The 25,296-nt window shown below is 43.4% G+C and overlaps 1 protein-coding gene across 1 annotated transcript in view; it reads left to right on the forward strand.

Annotated features, from left to right (window-relative positions):
* Positions 1 to 25,296, forward strand: part of ptprq (protein tyrosine phosphatase receptor type Q) — a 50,147-nt gene that overhangs the window by 14,313 nt on the left and 10,538 nt on the right. Inside the window, exons 23-52 of the mRNA XM_030053550.1 lie at positions 860 to 929; positions 1,066 to 1,265; positions 2,030 to 2,258; positions 2,481 to 2,609; positions 2,706 to 2,852; positions 3,047 to 3,210; positions 3,412 to 3,931; positions 4,140 to 4,298; positions 5,391 to 5,570; positions 5,690 to 5,797; positions 5,945 to 6,226; positions 6,338 to 6,619; positions 7,078 to 7,198; positions 7,308 to 7,462; positions 10,934 to 11,079; positions 11,184 to 11,355; positions 13,801 to 14,127; positions 14,273 to 14,545; positions 19,166 to 19,317; positions 19,676 to 19,817; positions 20,332 to 20,607; positions 20,748 to 21,119; positions 21,839 to 21,948; positions 22,528 to 22,714; positions 22,825 to 23,066; positions 23,302 to 23,371; positions 23,745 to 23,903; positions 24,177 to 24,459; positions 24,618 to 24,691; positions 24,792 to 24,891. Coding sequence (XP_029909410.1) covers positions 860 to 929; positions 1,066 to 1,265; positions 2,030 to 2,258; positions 2,481 to 2,609; positions 2,706 to 2,852; positions 3,047 to 3,210; positions 3,412 to 3,931; positions 4,140 to 4,298; positions 5,391 to 5,570; positions 5,690 to 5,797; positions 5,945 to 6,226; positions 6,338 to 6,619; positions 7,078 to 7,198; positions 7,308 to 7,462; positions 10,934 to 11,079; positions 11,184 to 11,355; positions 13,801 to 14,127; positions 14,273 to 14,545; positions 19,166 to 19,317; positions 19,676 to 19,817; positions 20,332 to 20,607; positions 20,748 to 21,119; positions 21,839 to 21,948; positions 22,528 to 22,714; positions 22,825 to 23,066; positions 23,302 to 23,371; positions 23,745 to 23,903; positions 24,177 to 24,459; positions 24,618 to 24,691; positions 24,792 to 24,891 — 5,831 coding nt within the window. The remainder of the gene's footprint in view (positions 1 to 859; positions 930 to 1,065; positions 1,266 to 2,029; positions 2,259 to 2,480; positions 2,610 to 2,705; positions 2,853 to 3,046; positions 3,211 to 3,411; positions 3,932 to 4,139; positions 4,299 to 5,390; positions 5,571 to 5,689; positions 5,798 to 5,944; positions 6,227 to 6,337; positions 6,620 to 7,077; positions 7,199 to 7,307; positions 7,463 to 10,933; positions 11,080 to 11,183; positions 11,356 to 13,800; positions 14,128 to 14,272; positions 14,546 to 19,165; positions 19,318 to 19,675; positions 19,818 to 20,331; positions 20,608 to 20,747; positions 21,120 to 21,838; positions 21,949 to 22,527; positions 22,715 to 22,824; positions 23,067 to 23,301; positions 23,372 to 23,744; positions 23,904 to 24,176; positions 24,460 to 24,617; positions 24,692 to 24,791; positions 24,892 to 25,296) is intronic.

The following is a 25,296-nucleotide window of genomic DNA, read 5'->3' on the forward strand; positions in this document are numbered from 1 at the left end:
GACCGTATATGGAACTGAGCTTATGACCAACTTCTGATTTTTTTTATTTATTTATTTATTTATTTATTTGGCCATTTTACCTGTATAGTAACAATGTTTTAACTTCAGTTGAAGGATGACATGTTCCTTGTCAGAAAATTCTACAAAATCAGGGTTTATAAATTATTTAACCAATTAGATCAACTGAAAAATGCATAATGGTCAAGCTCAAAACATAGCTGTATTTCTTAGCTCCTGAAATGTTGACATTTTGGAGATTTTTCACCCAACAACAACTGACAAGGTTGACCAGTGCTGTTTTTTTGTAATTCACTTCTTTTCACCCAGTCACACTTTTCACTTCTTATGAATTGGTTTTTGTCATCTGATGAACCTCTGTGGATTTTTGTCGCTGTGCGAGCTTTTCTTCTGATATTTGCATGTTGACATGATGCATACTTGTTGAAGCGTTGAGGCAAGTGCACATACGTTTCCATACCTGCATAGTATAAAAGGGAACGGGAAAATTAGGACAAATATATCTTTTTTTTTTTTTTTTTTTAATTTAAGTGATTATTTTCCATTCAAATGTACTCTCCGTGCATTCCCACGTGCCACCATATTGGCTAAAGTGTATTTGCTGTTCTCTGATGACACACAGTGTGTACTGTGGTTGTTACAGGGATCAGTGATTCCAACATTGTGTTGTTCCAGTACAGATCAGTACCTGAGATCAGCACTTAATCTGGATCTGATGACTGCCCTATTGAACCAGACATGAATTAATCATTAAAAGTAATACCTTCCCGACTCTCCCTCTCCCTCTCCCTCTCTCTCTCTCTCCCTCTCTCTCTCTCTCTCTCCCTCCCTCTCTCTCCAGGTAGCAGCTGAAACTGAAGGTGGTGTTGGAGAATACAGCAAATCTCTATACATCAAGACCGCTGAAGCCTGTGAGTATCCATGCACACACACACACACACACACACACACACACACACACACACACACCCTCGTGCATTCTGATCTCAAATTCAAATTTGTGTGTGTGTGTGTGTCTCTGTGTGTGTGTCTGTGTGTGTGATCCAGCTCCTGGCCTGGTGACAAACCTGACAGCGTTTGCTCAGAACCACTCCTTCGTTGTGGTCACCTGGTTCCTGCCGCATCGCATCAACGGCCTCATCACCAAGTTTGCGGTCAAAGTTAAACATGCTCGCACGGGCCAGTCGGTCCGTATGCTGGAGCTCAAAGCTGAGGACATCATGAATGGAGTGCTACCTCACTGCAATGTATTACACTCTCCACTTCTCGTCCTCTCGCTTCCTGACTGAATTCCTGTTGAGAAATGTTTTCTCTGCCTTTACTTTTCTGACGAAGAGTCTATTTTTTCTTTTCCAATAATTTATTTCCAACATATGAATTTCTTCACCATTAAGCCATCTTTACACTGCATATGCCTGCAAAAAATCCAGATCTGAGGTCTGGGTAGCACCTTTTCTATGGTATTTAGTCTTTACACTGATCAGAGGAAATAACTGAAAAAACATCCTAACAGAGATAAATGATAAAGAAGTTTCCCGTTCTTGTGTACATTTTATTCCTCTGGTTCCGAGATACCCAGTGATGATTTGGTAAATATTTTAACTGCGGGCTGTTCTCCCTGCTTTATTTCCCGCTATCTTTTAACATTTAACAATTCCCTCATTTCTAATTCTGTCGGGTAATTTCCTCTGCCGCCCCCTTTCGCCATTGCTTATTTTGTTTCCTGTTATTATCACCAACTTTCCTCACACTTTTTCCTCCCTGCATTTGTCTGGCTTGCCTTACATTTATTTAATCCTCATCCATTTTTTTCTCACCAGGTTGGGAAGTGGGTGACTTAGATCCAGCATTGAGCCAGTATATATATTTATATATTTTTTATGTAAAGTCAGTCCATCTAAGGTATTATTAGATCCCGCAACAGTAACTACAGTAAAGGCTTTGAACACATTTTTTCTGTTCATTGTCTCTCTCAGTGTTATATATGACTCTGTTGTGTGTGTGTGTTTAGGACGCTGCCGACATCCTGTCTCGGGGGACTCCCAGTCCCTCAGATGTAACAGCATCTTCTCCCCCCATCACCCTCTCGGCTGTGCCCCCCGCAGCGTCTTGGACTGTGCCTATATCAGTAGGAGTTGATCAGCTGCGGCCTTACACAGCCTACGTCTTCGAAGTGTCTGCCTTCACCTCCGATGGAGAGGGCCAGATAGCATCAACTATGGTCCGCATGCCAGAGTCAGGTATATGAATGGCATGTAGAAATGTATAGAAACGTCAGCGTCAGATTTTTGTTTATTTGTTCAAGGGTTTAAAAAAACAAATCTTTGAGCTACAGAAACCTTTGTTCAGTCGGCTTGTACTGAACACACTTGCAACTATGTCACAGTAATCTATGAGAGCTGTAAACATGAGAACTGTCAGCATATTTATCCTCTCTCTGTGTGTGTGTGTGTGTGTTGCAGCCCCCGAGGATCCTCCTCAAAACTTATCTATAGGGAATGTGACATCTAAGTCAATCTCCATGTCCTGGGATCCTCCCACCATCACGACAGGAAGATTCACTTATGTTATCTATCTCTACGGACCTACAGGTAATTTAAAATCCATCCAGTCACACACACAAACGAAAAACATGCACCCTAAATTCACACCAACATCAACATTTTCCATTTCTCGTTTTTTGTTAGGATACATCTATGAGAACAACACGGCAGACACACGGTTTGTCATTACTGGTTTGAGCCCATACACGATGTACACAGTGGCAGTCCGAGCCAAATCTGCAGGAGAAGTGGGTCCAGAGGTGACCGCTCGTGTACTCACATCCGCTGAAGGTAAGCAGGACATTCACAAACAAATGCAGAACACACAACTTTATTTATATTCACGTGTAGTCCGTTCAGGCCATTAAGAAGCATTATGAACCGTTTCTGAATATCTGTCTTTGCCGTCTGTGTTTTATCTGAATCTTTATTTCTGTTATTCTGTGTGTGTGTGTGTGTGTGTGTGTGTGTGTGTGTGTGTGTAGCACCCAGTGCAGTACAAGACTTGAGGGCAGTAGCTGAGGACTCAGTTTCTATCCGTGTTAGCTGGAGAATCCCTGCTGAGCCCAATGGTCCAATCACTCAATACAGACTGCAGGTCCTGTTTGGCGATACCCTCCAGCAGGATATTACCATCATGGGAGAACAGGTAGGCCATATTTGTGTATGTAAGTTTATATATTTGTCCCATCACAACTCAGTACTGTTGAGAATTTATTTTGAAAGCCTGAGCCTGTTCAGTGGAATCAGGCCAATGCAAATGTCTGTACTCACTGCACTCATGGCTGCACTCAAATTATTTTTCATCAAGCTGCTTTTGCTCATGTTTATGCATGTTTCCTCCCATCAGAGTCTGAATGAGGCGGGTTTGATCGAAGACGGTACGTTTGCTCCTGATCATGACAGCTCACAGCGGCGTAAAAGATCAGCTGAGCTCAGCCTCACCACCTCCCCGCCAACCTTCACTGCCACCGTTTCTGATCGCACACAGCTCACCAGTATGGCTGCTTCCCGCCTCACAAACTCTGACCCCACCGCCTCTGAATACAACACTGGCACTCAACTTGACCCAGACTATAATTCTGCTGTTGACTCTGTAACGTCAGTCACTGAGAATCCCAGCGGCACTAGAATCAGTAAAGCCTCTGCGCAGACTGCAGACACTGACCCTGCAGCTTCAGTGACCACTGCTCTCTCTTTGACCTCTGTGTTACCTGCCACACTCCCACCCTGGCTAAAAAACCAATCACAGATCAGGGATATCACCTCTGACCCCTCCTCCTTGACCCTCACCCCCGGCCAGCCCCGCATGTCTACCCGCGATGCTGCAGTTACTGGCTACTTCTCGACTGTTTCTGGTACACCAAGAGGTAGAGCCCTAAACATGACTTTATTTTGAAATATTTTTAAAGGTGCGCTGCTCATAGAGTGCTGGAAGAACATGTTGTGTAAAAAAAAAAAAAGGGAGACCTGGTTTTCCTTGTGTGCACTTTGCTGGCACAAATGGTGAGAATTAGATCCTTGAAATGCTTATAAATCCTGTGTGTGTCTGTCTCTGTCTGTGTGTGCGTGCTGCAGGTGTGATGGTGAAAAAGGTGGTGGAGGATCTTTCTGAGCAGTTATCTTACCTGGTGTCAGATCTGAATCCCTTCACAGAGTACATCTTCAAGGTCACTGCTTCCACCCCTGTGGGAGAAGGCCCTGCCTCATACATCACTGAGAAGACCAGTGAACAGGGTGGGTGGTCATCATTTGCAGTAATTATTAACTGTTAATAAGATATACTATACATACTGTAAACTAGTGGCGAGCGGTGACGTTTTTTTGTAGCCATGATCCCAAAATTTTTGGGCATTTATTTATTAATAAAAACGCATAGTTTTTAACTATACTATAGCAACTTGACAACTCGATTTTGATAGACACGCGTGCGCATTTTGCCCCAATGTTACCAACAACAATGTGTTGGAATTTACGGTGTAAATGAAAGCAGAAATTATTAGAACGGACAGATGATGCAGTAATAACCAGTTACAGAGTCAAGCAAATGACACATGAACATGCTCACAATGTTACCAACAAAATGTTGGAATTTACCATGAGATCGGAACTATTCGCATGTGCTCCGGGGTGATGCAAACACACAACAATGTCACCAGCTAGCCTACATGGTCAATGAAATGACACTACGCACCAAAGTGATAAACGTCAGAGAACACCTATTTTTCATAACACCTGCAATAGCCTAAATCAATGAAACATGCCAGGTTACTCAATTGAAGTTATATTTTCACCTGTTTTGATTGGCACGATGCAGATGAAAGAACAAACTAACGTTAACGTTCCCGTACTAGCTAGCCAGCTAACGACGTTAACGGTAGCTGTCAAGTGAATGACTTGCAGTTGCCGCTGAACATTTCAAGCGAGCTTGCTACGTAGCTACTCGTGTTGCGCATGCGTCTTCTGAAAAGCAGATTCACAAGCAGCTTATTTTCCATTGAAAACGCCCACGTACAGGAAACACTGGCTACAAAACTACTGTAAATACTCGGTATCACAGAGCGCATGTGCACGTCAAGCTGTCAACTTTCCAGCATTTCGCTAGCAAATTGAGATAGATATGTGTAGCGGTTTGCAACCAAAATGATAGAAATAAGGTATATTATAAAAGGACACACTAGGAGACCAACATTTTAAAGATTTTAATTGAAGGGCTTGGGCATGCGCTGCATTTATAGTTTATTATGACCGCTCGCCCCTGCTGTAAACAGCTGCTAAATCCTGTGATATCACCCGTGTTGATAATATTGTAATGCATGTGTTGTTTAGTCCCTAGCTCGGTGCTGGATGTATCCTATCAGAACATTAGCTCAACTTCGATACTGGTGAGCTGGACCCCACCCCTTCACCCCAATGGACGGATCACACATTACACTGTCTATGGTCTCAACCTCCATAACAATAAGGCCCTGCACTGGGCTACTGAAAACACCACCATATTGCTGTCAGGTAGACTACATATACTCTGCACTCTCTTCGTCATTTACTCTTTCTGAGCAATTTTCGGCAAGTTGTTGCTATACAAGTCACATCACTGGTTGTCTATTTTCTCTGTTCTGTTGTTGAAGGTTTGGACAAGTATACTGGTTATAAGCTGCGCGTGGCTGCATCAACAGCTGTAGGGGAGAGCTCTCTGTCTGACGAGGATGACATCTTTGTTTACACCTTGGAGGACGGTGTGTGCTAGTCACAAATTGTGGAAATGCGCAAACACACAACAGACAAAGCAGCTACTGGAATCCCTCCAGTTCTTTTGATTAATGTAAGCCACACACTTCCTCTAATTCTGTCTTTATTCTCATGGTCCTTCTCCGTACTCGCAGAGCCTGACTCCCCACCTGAGAACCTCACTGTGGTAGAAAGCACCCCGTCCACGGTCACAGTGACATGGTCTCCACCAAAGAAAGCCAATGGGGTGATCCAACAGTATGAGGTCTTCTATGGGAACGACTCCTTTTCTGCTGAGATGAAGACTTCTTCCCCGAGAGCCACCCTAACCAACCTGAGGCCCTTCTCCTTTTACAACTTGTCTGTCAGAGCGTACACACGTTATGGGCATGGCAACCAATCGTCAGAGATTTTACGAGTGTTATCTGGAGAGGATGGTATGTTCATAGATGTAGACATAGATATAGATACATAGATATAGACAAACATTACCAGTAGCTTACTGCTCAAAGTGTCGTACAGCCTCTGTGTTTCCCCCTCTTTTCTAGTCCCTGGTAGTCCTCCGTACGGTCTCTCCTATGAGTCGCTCAGTCCCAGCGAGGTGAATGTGACATGGCAGCCCCCATTGGTGCCTAACGGGGTCATTACCCACTACAGCCTGGACCTCTGGAACTCCACTCACTACCTCAACCTCACCTCCCTAACTAACTTCATCAGCATCAAGCCTCTGAGGACGTATGCCAACTACCACGTCAAGGTGCAGGCACACACACGTGTCGGGCCAGGCAACTACAGCAGCGAAGTACTCAACGTCACCACACTGGAGGATGGTGAGGAGGCATGGGGGTAAAGAGGGTGAGGGAGTGTTTGTTTTCAGCGTTTCAGGAGGCTGCTGAGATTACGTCACGATTCACCATCAACTTCGAAGGGCATCTGATTAAATCTAACTTTCCTTTGGTCTTATCATCTTAAGTTACAGGAAATGCTAATGACGTTACATCACAGGTACCTGATCTATGTCACGTGTGCCCCCCCGTCCCGCCTGAGACGTGCAAACAAGGGGATCCTTAGAACTAACCCGTTTTTCCACTTGATTTCTCTTATTTTTTTCTTCAAAATCTATGTTTGTGTTATGTTTTTGATGGCTTCCTCAGTTCCTCATTTGTGCAGTGCAGATTTGAAAGGAATGAATCAACAACACCGGCACAATCCAATCCAGCCTCTGGATTTGCAGCATTTATTAGTGTGTGTTTTGTATCAACTGGGAAGTGTCTCTCCCACATCTCAGCCCCAGACACACCCTCTCAGTTCCTCCATGCCAGGAAGTTGTCAGACAATGACATAAAGTTGTCGTGGAGTCATCTGCCTGAAGCCATTTCAGACAAATACTACTACATTATCACAATTTGGTGAGTTTATCTAAACCACTTTGGTCTGCTTGACAATTTACGTTGAATAATCTCAAGAAAGCAGGCATTCTAAAACTTACTTAACATAAACGTTTGTTGTCTGTGTTAGGAATGAGACGACTAAATTGTGGTGGAATGTGACTGAGACATCAGCGGTAATCAGAGTTGACCCACAGAGTCACTACAACGCCACTGTGTTCTCCTCCACCAAACTGGAAGATGGAGGAGCCATGACATTTGTCGGTTTTACTACCATTGATCCAGGTGCTCGATAAATACTTGTTTGCTTTCTATCTCCCTCACTAACAGAGCATTTGAGTGTAGCACAGTGTCAGGACATACATCATCGATAGTCACCTTGTGCAGTATTTTCCAGACTACTCGACACATGCTTCGAAGATTCAAAACAGGCACTTTTTAAATGTAGTCATGCTGCTACTGCAGTGTTAACTGTGCTTGGACACATTGATGATTTAGGCTACTATCATAACTTCCAGGCCGTATTGAAGCAGGGTTATATTTAAGGCCTTAGGCAGCTCTGAGGATACCAAGGTCTGTGCCTCGGTAATTATTTCATAGAAAAAAATAATCAGAGTTTAAAAACTACATCACAGACCACTATTCACTGAACCAAGGTCAAAACAGACACTTACTAAATGTAGTCACTTTTTAAATGTAGCCTTATACCAGACTTTGACCTAATTCTGCTGTCAAATCCCTATTTGTTTAGCCTACATTTGGATCTTAACTAGAACTTGATTAGAACAGAATGGTCATGGAACTGTTTCCTGTGGTCATCATCTAGTTGAACATAAACTGGTGTTTGTGGTTAGTTGCTATAGCTTTTAAATCTGTGGCTACGGACGCACTGTTGGTGGTAACAATGACCATCAGTAACTGCCTGTGGTTCACCTTATGGTAGACCTGAGTAAAATGATGTATAATAGGAGCACATAGCACATATGAACTATTAAACCTGAAAACTGCTGGTGTGTTACGGTAACTTGCTGAATAGTGTGCCAATAACAGGAACCTAAATGTTATTTTTAATATTCACTCATAGTAAAGAAGTCAGGGAGGAGCAGGTGGTGCCGAAGTTGGAGACCAGGCAGGCTGAGCAGGAGGAGAAAGAGAGCAGGTAAGACCAAACATGAACCCTTTTTTAAAATATTCCTCCACAAATGAGGACATGCACATGAACACCTAAGTCTTTTATCCATGAGATTTTTTGGAGGGTGGCGCTGAATTCGGTCTTGCATGAGGAAATAGGTAGTTGCGCCTGTGTTATCATTATTGGTGAATTCAAAATGGAATTTGCAATATTTCACCACATTAGCAAATGATATGTACATGGAAAATAAAAATAAAGCTAAAAAGTATGAGGATCAATGGTCAGAAATAATATTGTTGATGTTGTTATTACTGACAAACACAGTTATACGATACCGGGCAAGGAAGGAACAACCGTCTATCAATAATGAAACAAATCTCATTATCAAAAATAAGATATCATTTATACTTGATTTAAGCAATTACACTGTTAATGCAAGACAGAGTGGAGTGGAGCTTTGGGCTTGTAGCAGTAGAGTAGAGTGTGCACACACGAGCAAAATACTGAGTGAAGTTTCAACTCACTCCACTTACATGCTCTTGTCACTGTGGCTGTGTATGAGTCTGCTGAGTTTTTTCTCAGTTGTGTTTTCTGTCCCTTTTGTCTGTGCTCTTCAGAGCCCACTTCAGCATACCCTTCAGAGTCATCTGACGCGCCGCAGAATGTCTCTTTAGCAAATGTGACCTCCTCCTCTGTCACCCTGTCGTGGTATCCACCCAGTGAATCCAACGGAAGCATTGTGCACTACACCATTTACTACTCCAACCATATGACTGAGCAGGTGAGACATGGGATATACAGCAAACATCACAGGCATTTAGCTGATGCTGTAATCAGCAGCAACTTGCACAATGATACCCCAGAAAATGACCTCTTCTCTTTTTTTCCCCCATAGAAAGTACCAGTTTCAACTTTACCTGCCCCTGCCTCTCCTGACTCGCCCTTCTCCTACACTCTGACTGGGTTGACTGGGGGCACGAGCTACACTGTATGGATGACCTCCAGCACTTCACAGGGGGGCGAAGGGGTCAGGAGCGAACCCCAAACCCTGATTACACTTGAAGATGGTCAGTCAGACACACACAGATGCACATACTGTACAACAGTACACATTACATGACGTGAATACACACACAGACAGTGTTGGGGGCAGCAAGTTACACAACTTAACACATAATATTCTTACTTAGTTAAAAATGGAGTAGTATAATGGAGTAATGGAGTAATATTACAGTCACAGTTGTATTCATAGTTTCACAGTTTTTGAAGATGTTACTTTTAACTCACATACTGTGTGTGAACTTGAACCAAAATGCCCTCCCTGCTGGCACAGAGAGCACCAGACCCACAGCAGTAGACCAGCAGCTCAAGACCAACCAGCAGTTTTACACCAGTTTCTAAATAGGTGTGTTTTTGTCCCTTGTATCTGTGTTCTTCAGAGCTCTCTTCCGCGTACCCTCCAGAGCCATCTGGCCCTCCGCAGAATGTGTCTTTTGCAAATGTGACCTCCTCCTCTGTTACTTTGCTGTGGCATCCACCCAGTGAACCCAATGGAGTCATTGAGCACTACACCATTTACTACTCTGACCATATTACTGTCACTGAGCAGGTGAGATATTTGGGATGTAAAACAAACATTGTAGGCATCTAGCTCTTATTCAAAGCACCTTGCAACAAGGTGTGAAAGTACCCCAACTCTCTTATTTTCCACAGAAAGTACCAGTTTCAACTTTACCTGCCCCTGCCTTTCCTGACTCGCCTTTCTCCTACACTCTGACTGGGTTGACTGGGGGCACCAGCTACACCATATGGATGACCTCCAGCACTTCACAGGGGGATGGAGGGGTCCGGAGCGAACCCCAAACCCTGATTACACTTGACGATGGTCAGTCAGACACACAGATATTTTACTACTTTTCTTCATGTTCACAATTATAGCATAAGTCACTCCTGAATGTAAACAACAGTGGATGCAGACTAGCTGTAGGCTGCAGTGTGGTAGTGTTTAGCGCTGTTGCCTCACAACAAGAAGGTCCTTGGTTTGAGTCCAGCCCGGCCAGCCAGGGCCCTTTCTGTGTTTGCTCGTTCTCCCAGTCTTTGCTCCGGTTTCCACTCACAGTCCAAAGACAAGCAATTCAGGTGAATTGAAGATACTAAATTGTCCTTAGATGTGAATGTGTCTGTCTGTGTGTCTGCCCTGTGATGGATCAGTGACCTGTCTGGGGTGTTTCCCAGCCTTCCACCCAATGAGTGCTGGGATACATTCCAGCACCCCACAGCCCTAACTGGGAGAACCAATTTGCAAAATGAATGAATGAATACTGTGATGAGTCATGTGTCTATAATAAAAGGGAACTATTTTTGCAAACTCTTCAGGTTCATAAAATTTCATTAAAAGTCTATAGTCGAAGATATCACTTTTACTCGCATATTCTGTTAACCATGACTGTGTGAACTTGCCAGTTTTTCCAAAATGCCCTCCCTGCTGGCACAGAGAGCACCAGACCCACAGCAGTAGACCAGCAGCTCAAGACCAACCAGCAGTTTTACACCAGTTTCTAAATAGGTGTGTTTTTGTCCCTTGTATCTGTGTTCTTCAGAGCTCTCTTCCGCGTACCCTCCAGAGCCATCTGGCCCTCCGCAGAATGTGTCTTTTGCAAATGTGACCTCCTCCTCTGTTACTTTGCTGTGGCATCCACCCAGTGAACCCAATGGAGTCATTGAGCACTACACCATTTACTACTCTGACAATACTACTGTCGCTGAGCAGGTGAGACATTTGAGATTTAAAACAAACATTGTAGGCATCTAGCTCTTATTCAAAGCACCTTGCAATGATGTGTGAAAGTACCCCAACTCTCTTATTTTCCACAGAGACTACCAGTTTCAACTTTACCTGCCCCTGCCTCTCCTGACTCGCCCTTCTCCTACACTCTGACTGGGCTGACTGGGGGCACCAACTACACCATATGGATGACCTCCAGCACTTCACAGGGGGATGGAGGGGTCAGGAGCGAGCCCCAAACCCTGATTACGCTTGACAATGGTCAGTCAGACACACACACAGGTGCACATACTGTACAACAGTACACATTACATAATGTGACTACACACATAGACAGTGTTGGGGGCAACACGTAACCTAACACATAATATTATCACTTATCTGACTAAAGCAGAGTTACTTTTAAAATGGAATAATATAATGGAGTAATAGAGTCATGTTACAGTCACAGTTGTGAGCAATGCACGATATTTACAGCGACTGACAAACGAATATTTCGTAAAGCTGCTGCTGTTAATGAGATACAACTAACACTTAAGTGACTGTGAAGATTAGATGTAGTGCCATTATTCATCTTTATGGTAGGTTTCAATGAGATTACTTTCTGTTAATTATTTCTGAGCACCGCAGCCTGTTCATTATGTTGTTGAGGCGCTGATTGCAAGATGTTTTGGCTTAAGTGATGTCAATATTTAATTTGATTATTGTTATTGTTTTGATAAGCACCTCTCAAAATAATTAAGCCTACACATCAATTTTTATCATGTGTTCTATAGTTTCACATTTAAGTTTAAAGGCATATTAGCATACTGGCATTTTAGCCATACTATTAATATTTGCTGCTATGATTAAATCATTATATGGACTTTCGCTTCTTAAAGCCAAAGAGAGTTCAGATTTGTCAGCATAAGTCAATAGTAGAAGCAATATTAAGGTAATAAAGTAACAATATAAGAAGTTATTGTGTATCGAAAGGAGTGATTTAAATGAGGAGTAATAAGTACTAAATCACATTTTGAAAGTAACTTCCCCAAAACTGTACAAAAATAGGACACCAGAGACCAGACAGGCATTACACTGACGGTCTTATTGGGAGTGAGTCTGCACACTTTTTTCCAAACTCTTCAGCTTCATAAAATTACATAAAAACTCTGCGGTTGAAGATGTAACGTTCAACCTGTACGTGAAAGGAGACAACTACAACAAACTGGCTCTGTTTTTGTCCTCCTGAGACCCTGTGCCTTGGAGACAACCAGTTTGTGTTTCCTTTTACTGAGCAAGAAGAAAGTTACAAGAAAAAAGCATAGGGCAGGGCAGAAACGTTTTTATGACTTAATGACGTAAACACAGAAAAACTGAGGTGCTTCCTGTTTTCTGCCCTCTCCAAGAAAACCATCATTGGCATATATTATTTAGTTATAGCTGAACGTTTTGATTTTTTCAGTGCAAGAGGTTGTACAGTGAAGCCTGTATCACACTGATGTTTTTATGTGATTTTGGGAAAAATGGTGCGAACAGCCTCCATTAACTTTGACACATACATACAGTGTATATATTGTGTATATATCTGTTTCTGTCAGATTACTGCTTATACTGACTCTGTATCTCTGCCTGTGCTCTAGCCACTCCACTCCCAGCAAAGCACCGGACTTCCACTGCACCCTGACTCTCCTGCACAGCCAAGCCCAGCAGGGTCACACACCCCTGGGCTCAGACCCCCACACACACCTGGCCCCTTTCATCTACCCGTCCATCTTATGGGCCTCTCAAGTGTCTCAATCACTCCTTTCCCCCTAATCTTTCTTTTCTACTGTGTGTACGATGGCGTGTAGAACTCTCTCAGTTTGCATGGTCAGGCTGACTGACTGGCCGAGGAGCTGAGAGGATGAACACCAAACGTGGGTGTGTTCAGGATGAGTATCTTCTGCTTCACCTCTTGCAGACCAAAGGTTTTTGGTGTTCAGTAGGGCTGAACAATTAATTGAAAAATTATCAAAAGTGCAATATCAAAATCACAGGAGCTTCAATTCCTGATAAAGGTAGAATGTGTGACAACATTGTTGTAAATAAAATGTTATGGTGCTACAGAGGTGCCCTGGCCTATGAATTGTATTTTCCAAATGTAAAAATACATGTTTGTTAGGTATCGAGCTTATCCAGCGGAAATAAAAGTTATAATGCAAAAATTATAATTCCTACTAAAATCGTGAATTATACTACAATCGCATTGTTTGTGAAACTGATCACAATGTGATTTTTTTTTTTAACTCATCGTTCAACCCTAGTGTTCAAGTTCCCTCCTGAAAGCCTCTTTATTTCTTTGAATGGACTGGTAACTTTATAGAATTTTGTTTTTCTGACTGTATGCTGGTTTGTTACACTGTGTTGTGTTTTCTGTGTTGCTACAGGATTGTCACGACATTTTCTTTCTCCCTTATGTGTGCTGTGGCTGCTGATGATGGTGCTAATTACAAAGATGCTGGCAATGATTATAACGGAGCTTGTGACAGATGATGATAATGATTGTGATTATGATGATGACTGGTGTGCCGTTCATTTTCCCTCAAGTGTCAGAGTGTAATATAGTTGAGTGATGGCCCAATTTACTGGCTTGTACTATAAACCCAAATCCAAACGGCTGCAGTTTTCAATCAGTTTAAGTCAGTGGCACAAGGTACTATTAACTCAATTCCACCTCTTTCCCAGTGCCCGGTGGCCCAGTCCGCAACCTAAGCTTTCAAATGTACGGCTCTACAGCCATCGTAGTCAGCTGGAAACCTCCCCTGGAGCCAAATGGTCAACTCTACTACCTACTCACCCTGCAGGAGGCGGGCATCCCTCCTAGCCCACCTGGGCTCAGCTCAAGGCCTCCAGCTGTCAACAAGACCATTGAAACGACCACAACTGAAAACGTCTACCTCTTTGTCAAACTCAGGACGTATTTCCCTTACGTGGTCACTGTGACCCCAGCAACCGGTGCTGGCCCCGCCTACAACCATACAAGCACATTGCATCTAAGAACAGATGAAGGCAGTGAGTTTATGTACATACAAAGCGTTGTCAGGCCTTCAAGCAACACTTGAAGGCCTGACTATAGGCATGTGTTTGTTGTGAGTTCACTTTTTGTCACTGATGTGTGTTTGTGTGTGTGTGTGTGTGTCTGTGCATGCATCTTTAGTCCCTAGTGCTCCGGTGCTGGTGTCCACCAGGAACGTGTCATCCACCTCTATCGCTGTGGTGTGGCAGCCCCCCCTGGAGGCCAACGGGGAGATAACAGAGTACACCCTCACGCTGTTTGGCCCGGAAGATTCCAACACCACCCGTTCTCTTAACACCTCGTTCATATTCACTAACCTACTTCCATACACCCCTTACAATCTCACCATCACCGCTGCAACACGTAAAGGCTCAGGGCCTGCCCTCCTGCTGCTGCTACACACTGATGAAGCAGGTTAGTTTTGGGTTTCAAAAATCCATGTTACCTTGGTGTGTATTCATAAAGCATCTCAAAATTTGCCTCAGAAATGGCATTTGAGGTATGTTCAGGGAAATAAACACCTCCTTAAGAGTGACAGCTGGGACTCATTCATAAAACCTTTTCGTCTAATTATGAGTGGGGAGTTGTATTCTCCCTTTAGAGCAGTTTTGAATTTGTCAACAAATTTTTGCACAAAAAATAGTCATTGACATGACCATGATGAAATGATGACATTAAGTAGTTGCTCTATGAAAATGAAAATGAAATATTTTGGTTTTTTTTTACCCCAATTAAAATTAATGATGTGAAAATGTCAAAGGTAGGCTAGTAGACAGGCACAAATAAACAGAATTTTGCCCTCCTTTCATCAACAAGACAGAGAACCCAACAGACAATTAAGCTGCTTTCATGGTAAGTCTGACTGAGGAATATCCCCTTTGTAAATTTCTAACCATGGCGATAACACAACACTCATGCTGTAACCTCAGGAGAAATTAATGCTTTTAATAAGAAGAAGGTACTCTCAATTTCCTCCACGGGAATACTAAGGAAGAGATCAGACCCTACTTATTGACTTTCTTTTGCAAGCAGTTGCAAGTTTAAACTCATGTCGTCATGAATCTTTGGTATAAACTTGCCTGTAATGCTCTTAAGCTCTTAACAATTAAATTAGTTAAGAAGAGAGATGACATAATGTATTTATGAGCTTTAATGTTGACACACTTGAGGCATGATTTAGCCTTTGTATTGTTTCAGGTGTAAGGTTAATCTAGTGTTAAAACTGATGCTCACTTATAAAATATCAGTAAAGAGCAAGCACTACACTTGAATGCAAGCAAGGGGACTCACCAGACCAATAAGCCAAACAAGCTCAATAATGCAACAGTTTTTTTAGAATACTGTCCAGTCATTTGACTAAACTGACAACAAAGACTGTGACTAAAATTACCTGAAGTCGTTGTGGCTAAGACTAATGTAAAAGAAATGTATAACATCTGACGAAGACTAAAACTAAATTTCAAGTACCTGTCAAAATGAACACTGCTTTAGAACAGCTCTAAGGTTTTCTTTACAACCTGTTTTTGCTTTCATCACCTGACCTCATTTCGTGTCAAACAACATGACAGCAGCAACAGACAGACTTTGTAACCATGGTTTGAAATCCCAGTAAACTTATTCGCTGACAAAATTAAACACTTTGGCGTGTCAGGATGCACCACCTATTAGAAACCAAATCAAGCTGTAACAAGTTGCATATGTCTGTGTAGTTCTGTCTGCTAGTTTAGGCTATGTGAACTTGCTCCTCTGCTTGGAAAGCTCAGGCTGCAGAATGGCGCTCATGGCTGTGAACCTCTCTTGAAGTTCTTAACTCCTCCATGAAAGTTTGTCCCTAGACAGGACAGTATTGTGTACAATAGAGGGTGCCATGGTGTCCAGCGAAGCATCTGACAGGAAATAATCACTGCCCATCAAGCTGACGCGAATACACTGTGAAGTCACTTAAAAACTACCCCTACCCCTTTTCAGTGCTTTGTGTTTGTCTCATTGAATTGGAGCCAAAACAATCTACTCCTGTGGAGAAGAAAGCTAGCTTCAGGAGATGCAGCTGGACTTTGGGCAGGTTGGCCGTCTTGTGCACATTTTGTTTGACCCTCCATTTCTAGCACTCCAGTCAGTGCTTGCTGTTATACTGCTGCACCAGGTGTCTTGTCAATGGGTATTTGAGGTCAAGTACTATTGGGTGCACCAAGTCTATGCTTAGGGTTTCTGTGTGCCCTGGCTGCCCCCCAACATGGATTTACCATGTGCTAGTGTCAAACTCTGGGGACATCACAATGAGGCAGCTGCTCATCTAGTGACCTGTAAATCACCTTTTCAAGATCTTGGAAGGTGCAGCACTAGCTGACACCTGAGGAGGAAGGGTTGATCATGGTAAAGCCTCAAAAGTTGGTCAATCAAAGTTCCCACAATCACAGAATCTGCAGGTTTCAGACTGCAGCTATGTGAGGGCACTGGTGGAGTCTGTCCATTAGGATATATTCTTGATCTCCACAGTGAGTTTGTTGTTTAGTGGGCAGGCTTGCTGAGCACCAGTGAGGAAGGAACTGAGCTCTAACTTCAACATTAAGGGCTCTAGTTTCCCGGCGCAGCGCGGGGTGGCGCAGTGAGGCGAACCCTGTGCAGAGCTAGTTTCGACCGGCGAAACGGCAGAGGCGGACAGTTTCCAAGTTTCGCAGGCGGAGGTTCGCCGAGATGGGAGTGGTGGCGCAGCGGGGGGAGGTGCCGACAGATTCGGCTTGGCGCAGTGACAGTTTCGTGCCAAAAGGCTTCGCCGAGGTGCGCCAAAAGCATCTGAAACCACGTCTACTTTCAGCGCAAGGCGGAGCGGAGCTGGCGCAGTGGAAGTTTGGCTGCCTGGCTCACATCACCAAAACCTCACAATCAGCACAAACGGTGCCAATCTCCTTTGATCTGACATCAGCTGTGACGGGACAGTTGATATGGAGATATATGTATGTGCTGATTGTGATCGTATCATTGAATAGTGTTTTTTTTTCGGTATTTATTGCATTGTTCATGTGTCTGACATTCCGGAAGCCTGCCTGTGAGGTTTTGGTGACGTGTCCGCACTGATCGCCGGTCTCCGCTCCGCGCCTGTCTCCTGAGCTCCGCTCCACCTGCGGCAATAGACCTCCATGTCAGCTGTGTAAACTTTCATTACGCCTTCACGCAGCGCATTTTAAAGGCAAGGACAGGGGCTCATTTGATTGGTTAAATGTGAATCGGCTGTGTCAAACCCACTCCACGCCTTCTCTCCTCCTCTCCGCCGGTAGGAGGGACGGCGGAGTACTTGCGCCACCGAGAACGGCGTGCCAAACTTGAAAATCCGCCTGGCCACACCCAGTTGGCGAAGCGCATCTGCGCTACGCCCCCGCCTCGCCTGGTCTGCGAAACTAGAGCCCGGAAAGTTGTTTTTTCAGGGTGACACAGTAATGCGAGTATGAAAGACTGCTAAACCCGCTTCTGCTCACTTTCCTTGTCAAGTTATGCCACAGATCAATAGGCTGCCTTCCCGGCATTACAAGATACGCAGGTCCCTGGTCACTTTGGTTCTGTCTAGGACAGATGTCACATAGCACCTTGCACCTCAATCTTACCTTCCCAAATCTTCCATGCTTACAGGAGCTCAGAAGTGAGAACTGTCATCCAACTCTCTCCCATTTGCCCAGAGGTGTTGCACAAGCACATTAGACCTGGTGGTAAACTAGCGCTAATGTGGCCAAATGACTATGTATGTGAGTATGCATGGTGTCTGGAGCACAGGGCCAGCTCAAGGGCATGCTCTTGAGGATCTGCTTGGAACTTGAAACTCTACTCCACTGCTCTATACTTTCTGATTTCTCCTCTTTCAGCAGACAGCTAACCATGGAAGCATCATTGCATGACCACTGCCTGTTTTTGAAGCCATTTGGCACCAACAGCTTTCTTAAGTAGTCCACCAGGGTCTGCGCCTAAACCAGTATGATGGTGTTCAGAGGTACTTGTCAACATACAACTTCATTCCAGCTGTATACAAGACTGCTTCCCTTGCATACAACTTCCTACCAGCTGTATGCAAAACTGCTCCCTTTGGCTCACTGTGTCTGAGCATTTGCCTCCAGAGGGCAAAGGTGGCACAGCAGGTGTTGCTAGTGGTGCTGGAGGGGGACAACTTGCTACTCAAATACATCCAAGGGCTCCTTGGGTTGCAGGTCCTGCAAGGAGAACCTCAGACTTGGTGGAACATTCCACAGATTTCCACTGCTCGGTGCTTGCCAGCAGGAGTGAGGACCCCAGCTTTGGTCCCACCAGACGGAAGATGTTCCCTGCTCTTTGCCTTGCACGTGAAGGAGCAGTTGAAAACGAGTCAGCATTTGCTGTTATCGGACACCAGGTAGTAAAGCATATACCACAGCTAGTACAGCTCCTCTGCTTCCTGGATACTTGCTGAGTAATAAACTTGCTTTATTTTGTGGGTTATAGTATTACAGGGTAGCAGCTGGTAATTGCAAACTAACTCGACAGGACTAGCTAATCTCCATATGGCATTTTGCAATAGAAATATCTGTTTGCAGAATAACTCTAGAAATGAAATACAGCTTTGATTTTGGTTTCTGTGTCCCATCAGTGACATACATCCACAACACACAACCCAGCAATCCGCATTAGTACACCTCTGTATTTCATCTGCGTTCAGTTGTTGGAAATTTCAAGAAAATGACAGACAACTTGAGGAGCTGTCAGCACTGTTTAAGTTTAAGGAATGGAGGTACTTAAGGATTCATGTAACGCTCAAATGTCATTGTTTCATCATTGTTGCATCTTTGTAGTTGCTAGAGACCACAGGTTTACACTAACTTTGATTTTGGCACCAATGGGAATCTGTCAGGACGTTTACTGAAAGCTCTTACTCCTCAGTGTAAAAGTAGGGCCAAAATTACGTTGTTCTCTCATTCTCCAAAATGCTTTGTGATTACGGGCCCAGACTCAGTATCCTGACAAGATCATATTTATTTATCAAACCACATGTGTGTGTCTGTCTCTGTGTTTCAGGTCCCATGTCTCCTCCCCGTAACTTGACTATTTATAACCATACGGCCTTCTCTGTGTGGCTTAGCTGGGAACCCTCTCTAGAGCCCAGTGGAGTGGTGACACACTATGGCTTTAGGATCCGAGAGCTCATCAGAGGCACCGTTTCACACCAGGTACTGCTAATTTCACACACCAAAAGTTACTCCACAACAACACACGCACACTCCAGTAACCACTCAATAACAATAATAACCGTCACACAGTGCCTCTAATTTCACACCCCACATACCACTCAGCAGTGACATTATACCCTCATACAGACACATACACACATGTGCAACAAGTGGAGCCTGATAGAGTAAGACATTATCTATGGCAGTAATCACATTTCATGGTTTATTTTTTTCATGATCCCATAATTTAATCTCTTGATTAGACCAATGTACCATTTGTGTATGTGTGTGTGTGTGTGTGTGTGTGTGTGTGTGTGTGTGTGTGTGTGTGTGTGTGTGTGTGTGTGCGTGTGTGTAGAATTCCTCTGGTCCATCAACCACTGCACATCTATCAGGCTTCAGGCCCAGTAGTGACTATGAGATCAGTGTTTGCAGTTACACCAGAGCCGGCCATGGGGACCAATTCAGCCGCCCTGTTACCTTCACAACCAACGAGTCAGGTACACTTTCCCTTCACAAAGGTTATCTAACACTGATTTAAGTTGCTACTAATAGTCCTCAACTGCTGCTCAACCAATCAACAATTGTGTAAGATAAGATAACCTTGATTTCCTGGGGGAAACACTGGGTTGTTACATTAGAAAAGAATTAAGGTGTTGATAGCAGAAGAAAAGTGACAAGGAAATGAAGGTTGGGAAAGAAAGTAATTAATGAAGTGATTATAGTAAGCCAAACCAGTATTAGTATCTGGACAACCATTATTATTTGTAGGTTGCAGAATTCTGCAGTTCGTGGGATTACACTTTTTCCAATTTTCAGTTATTCCTGTACAAACACCATACGTGCAGAATAGCTGCAGTTTTTAGTCTTGTATAATGAAATTGCCGTAGGTAAGTACGATGATAACCAGCTCAGACGCTTGAAATTTGTTCTTTTCTTCAGTCAGTAGAAACTGAAAATGTTTTCTTTCTGTCTCTTTCTCTCTCCCTCACATTTTTCTTTCCCTGTCTACAGTGGCCGATGCAGTGGGGAACCTATCTTGCACAGGGGTGAGCTGGGATTCAATTCAGCTGTTGTGGGACCTTCCGGCCAACCCCAATGGACAAATAAATTATTATCAAATTGTAGTGGGATCAGACTCTCAAAACTACACACACCAGGCTTACACACCAGAATACACAGTGACTGGGCTTTCACCGAGCCAGGAGTACACAATGACTGTGACTGCGGTCAACTCTGCAGGACCAGGAGATCAAATAAATTGCACTGCTTCCACTCATCCTGAATCAGGTAGCTCATCCTCTGCGTTGTGTATCATTTTGTTTTGAATCATGCACTATATTCTGGTGTCCTGTGATGTGTGCGGATTTGATAGCAGTGACACAGAAATGAATACTCACTCTTTCAATCTCTACTATCTCTCTTGGAAGTCCCAGGTGCCCCTCGCCTCCTGACCATATCTCAGGTCACACCCGACAGTGTGACACTCAACTGGGCTCCACCACTCTCCACTCCAGGCTTGCTGAAAGAGTACCACATCACTGCACAAATGCTGTCGACTACATGTGAAGCAGATATCCCAAACGCTGCAGAGCCTGCCCCAGAGCAGGAACTGCACTCTGACTGTGTTGACGCTGATGTGATGGTGTCAGTGAATGGTTCTGATGGCTCTGACGGGAACCACAACTTCACACTCCAGCCCCTGACTAAATACAGATATTACCGCTTCAGACTGGCAGCTCTGACCAACGCTGGAGTAGGGGAATACACATCCTGGATCTATATACGCACCCTGGCTGGGAGTAAGAACATCACTATCATACGCCATTCTGGATGGTCTTAGTATTGTCAGGGTGGGTCTGGTAATTGATAATCATTACCTCAGGACCTCAGGACCTCAGGACTTGTATCCCATTCAAAACAAATATGTCAGTCTCATTTTCTCTGCCTACAGCAGTAAATATTATGTTTGAAATTACCTTCAGTATTTTGAGCTAACTCTGTCCTAGGTTCATTTTAATCCTGTCTGGATGGATGTCTGGTGTCTCATGACATCACTGACATGTCCACCTGACAGTTTCCATTACGAGGGCCTTATAACCACTGGCTGCATAGAGCGGCATCACTCTTAGGACAATGTGGAACCACTTCAACTGAGTTTTGCCTGTTTTGCTATTCTGTGGTTGGCTTTGTGTGACACATTCACACAGGCGTGTCCTTCAGTAAATTATTTTACATTCTGGATGGCTGGCTAATGTTGCTGATGTGCGTGGGCAGAATCAAATAACAAAACAACCCCTAGTGATGGTTATGCTGTCCAGAGAGGGCTATAGAGTGTGTTTGTCCATTATCTGGAACCCACATGTTTTAAAGTAGTATATCTTTTTTTATGGATATTCAGCTAGTCAGACAGAAGTACATTAAATAACAATATGAATAGTTAAATATGCTGTAATTTTTTGCACAGTAGCACTCTGCATTCAGTGGCATTATATACAATCATACCTGTTTCTCCCCTCAGATCCTGATGCCCCTCCCCATAGCTTACACATCATCCCCACCTCCAACAGCCTGCGTATCCAATGGGAGGCGCCTGCTGTTCTCTCTGGACCCACCTCCTATCTTGTGCATGTCACCTCAGTGAGTAGCATAAGTACACATGTGTACAAAATGCATATATGCTTATATACATCTAGAGAAATGAAAAAAACAGTTAGATATATTAAGGAACAAATCAATGTGTCTATACCAGTCAGACTGGTTTTATGGTACATGCTGGAAATTCTTCCAGCAATATCTGAAAATCATGTTTTGAAAATGAATTATTTTATAAGTGAGCATTTTTAAATTACTCCTAACTTCAGTGCTGAGACATAAGGGATTTAACTTTCATGCCATATGTCAATATGGGACTGAGAGTTTCATTTTTTCTTAAATCATATTTATCTTATAACAAAACTGTTTATTTGCAAAGAAATTAGATTAATAGCTTACTTACTGACCTCAATAGTTTTTGCTTATGATTCTTATGTTGCTGTGATTATTGCCTTATATTATCCTGTAGCAGATTTATGTAAGGTGCCTCAAAAAGTAGAAGACCTTAAATGATGCAAAATGCGCGCACACAGTCAAACACACACAAAACGCACACACAAGTATTAATCTTTACCATGTACTGTGCTGCACTGCATGACTGTGCTCTTTTGTCAGCTGGATGATGCAGCTTTGAACCACTCTGTGGTCCGCGCTCCAGGGGAGTTGAAGGATGTCATTGTGACCAACCTGACCGCCTTCACCACTTACTCTGTGATGGTCACGGCCTTCACTGGGCCACTTGAGAATGCTACTAGGGATGGGAAGGCCAGTAACATCACCCTCATCCAAACCCTTGAGGAGAGTATGTGACAATAGTTCTCTTGCTGCTGTAAATAAGACCAAATCTTTAGCTCTCTCTTTCCCTCCCACTCTGCCATAGTCACCAGTATCCTTTCCTACTCTATTTCCCAGAGCCCAGAGACCCACCCAAGAACGTTACCCTGGAAATTATTCCAGAGGAGGTCACCCATGTGCTTATGAAATTCACCCCCCCAGAGGAACCCAATGGAAACATCAGTTCCTACCTGGTGCAGATTTACCACCAGGGTCAGCTGGTCATGACCATCAGTCACCTTAACATCACCAAAAAACAGAATAACACGCTGACCGCTGTCATAAATGGCCTGAAGGGAGGGCAAAACTACAGCATACGGGTGAGCAGCAAACACGTATTTTACACACACAGGAATGCACAGTCATACTCACTGTCATTGGTCACACACCTTCAGATGTCAACACCTCTGTCAACATAGTAGTTCCTCAGCTCTAGCGAGTCCCTCTAGCTCTCTGCAGTTCCTGTAACCTTGACCAATTCAGACTCTTTCATTCATCCATTTCAATGTTTCTTTATCTCTCTGACATCTTGCTCCTCTCTCTCTCTCTTGCTAGATTGCAGCAGTGAACGGGGCTGGCAAAAGCCCCCCCAGCCCAGAAGTCCAAATAACAACAGGGATTAAAGGTAAATTTTCTCTGCCAACATTATATGGCCATTGTGTACATGACACTTGCACTGCAGGTAAAGTGTTTCTCCATATCCCACTGTGGCAATAAATGGAAGATTATTATTACACAGTAACAGTGTTACTGCACAGTACATTAGGGTGAAAATATAGATATCTGAATTGAATCAGGTTTGTGCTGATCTTGGGGAGGTGCAATGTTATTATAACTATTCTGAGCATAACTGGTCATGTTGTGTAAGTTTGTCAGTGCTAAAACCTCCTCATCGCACAAAACTCAACACAACCTCTGTGTATGTATGTGTGTTCGTGTGTGTGTGTGTGTTTGTGTGTCTGTGTGTGTGTACCTCTGTGCTCACACACGTGTCCCAGCCCCAGCCAAGCCAACCCAAAGACCCCAGGCAGTGATTGGCCATGGAGGAGTTGCCGTGGTAACTCATAGGAGCATCACCATCCGCATGCCTGTCTGTTTCTATAGCGACCACAATGGACCAATCAGAAACATTCAGGTCATCGTGGCCGAGTCAGGGGGTATGATTCCACCAAAAAACTCACAATCATAACTTTTAGTTTCATGTTCTTGGCTAGTAGTCCAGACTTTAAAAATGTAAAAAAAAAAAAAAAAAGTTACACCTCAAGTATAATCTTTTTGTCATTTTTTTCATAAAAGAGCAAAATTATTAATTACTCAATTATCAGTAATATAATAGCAAAACTTATCAGTCTGAAGTAGCACAATATCAACAAAAATTCAAACCAGTGACCTTGTTGTTTCCTCCATCTCTAACTTCCTTCTTGTCACAGTAAAGGATGGAAAGAACCTGACTAATTGGAAGAATGCATTTTTCCATCATCCCGCTCCTTACCTGACAGATGAGGGGTTCCCCAACCCAAACTGTCCAAAGGACAGAGAAATGCGCCTCAGAAATGGACGTAGTGTGCCTGATGGCCTTTCACTTGTGAGGCGCAATGAGGCAAAGGCAGAAAAGGCAGAAACATATGTGATTGGAGCGAATGATGATTGTATGGAGCAAAATAACACTCGACACCTCTGCAACGGACCTCTGAAAGCTAATACTGTCTATGTGTGAGTATATGACACACACACACACACACACACACACACACACACACACACACACACACACACACACACACACACATATGCACCTACCAATTAAAAACAAACCCTGTATATATGTGCATACTGTTGTCATTCTGCCCCAACTGTTATATTTTCACCAGGTTTAAGTTCAGAGCCACCAACATACTGGGCCAATACACAGACTCAGAGTACTCTGAGCATGTCAAAACTGCAGGTAAATACGTCTATCCCTATAGATAGATATAGATACAGATTTATAGATGGATTGATTTTTTTCACTTTATGTAATGTTTCTCCTCCCTCTCTTTCTTCAGCGGAAGGGGTGTTGACCAGAGACGAGCAGATCATTCTGGGAGTTCTCCTCTCCTTCTTCTTGGCAGTGTTGCTCATCATCATCATCTGTGCCTCAGTCAAGTAAGACTGCCAGCATGCACACAAAACAACTTAACTGAAGAATGGGAATTATGAAATTATGTGTTCTTAGTTCCAAGATATTATTTCCAATACATCCTCTGAAAATCTAACCAATGTCTGTTTATATAATACCTGTCCCTTTCATCTACACCATGGAACAAGGCAAGGTTGTCCTTTATCCCCACTGCTTTTCATGTAGGCAACTGAGCCTCTAGCCATGGCAATCCATAAATATGCTCAGATTACAGGTACTGGAAATCAGATCACAAGTAGCCCCTTACACAGATGATATATTTAAAAAAGAAATTCTAACTTTAACAGTCTATGGCTACAATTTCTCATATGGAAAAAAGAAGTTGCTGAGTTTTTGAGGCATAAGATAATTGCATCATTTTGCATCTTTTT

This window comes from Myripristis murdjan, chromosome 6, assembly GCF_902150065.1.
Source record: "Myripristis murdjan chromosome 6, fMyrMur1.1, whole genome shotgun sequence".
NCBI classification, from domain to species: Eukaryota; Metazoa; Chordata; class Actinopteri; order Holocentriformes; family Holocentridae; genus Myripristis; species Myripristis murdjan.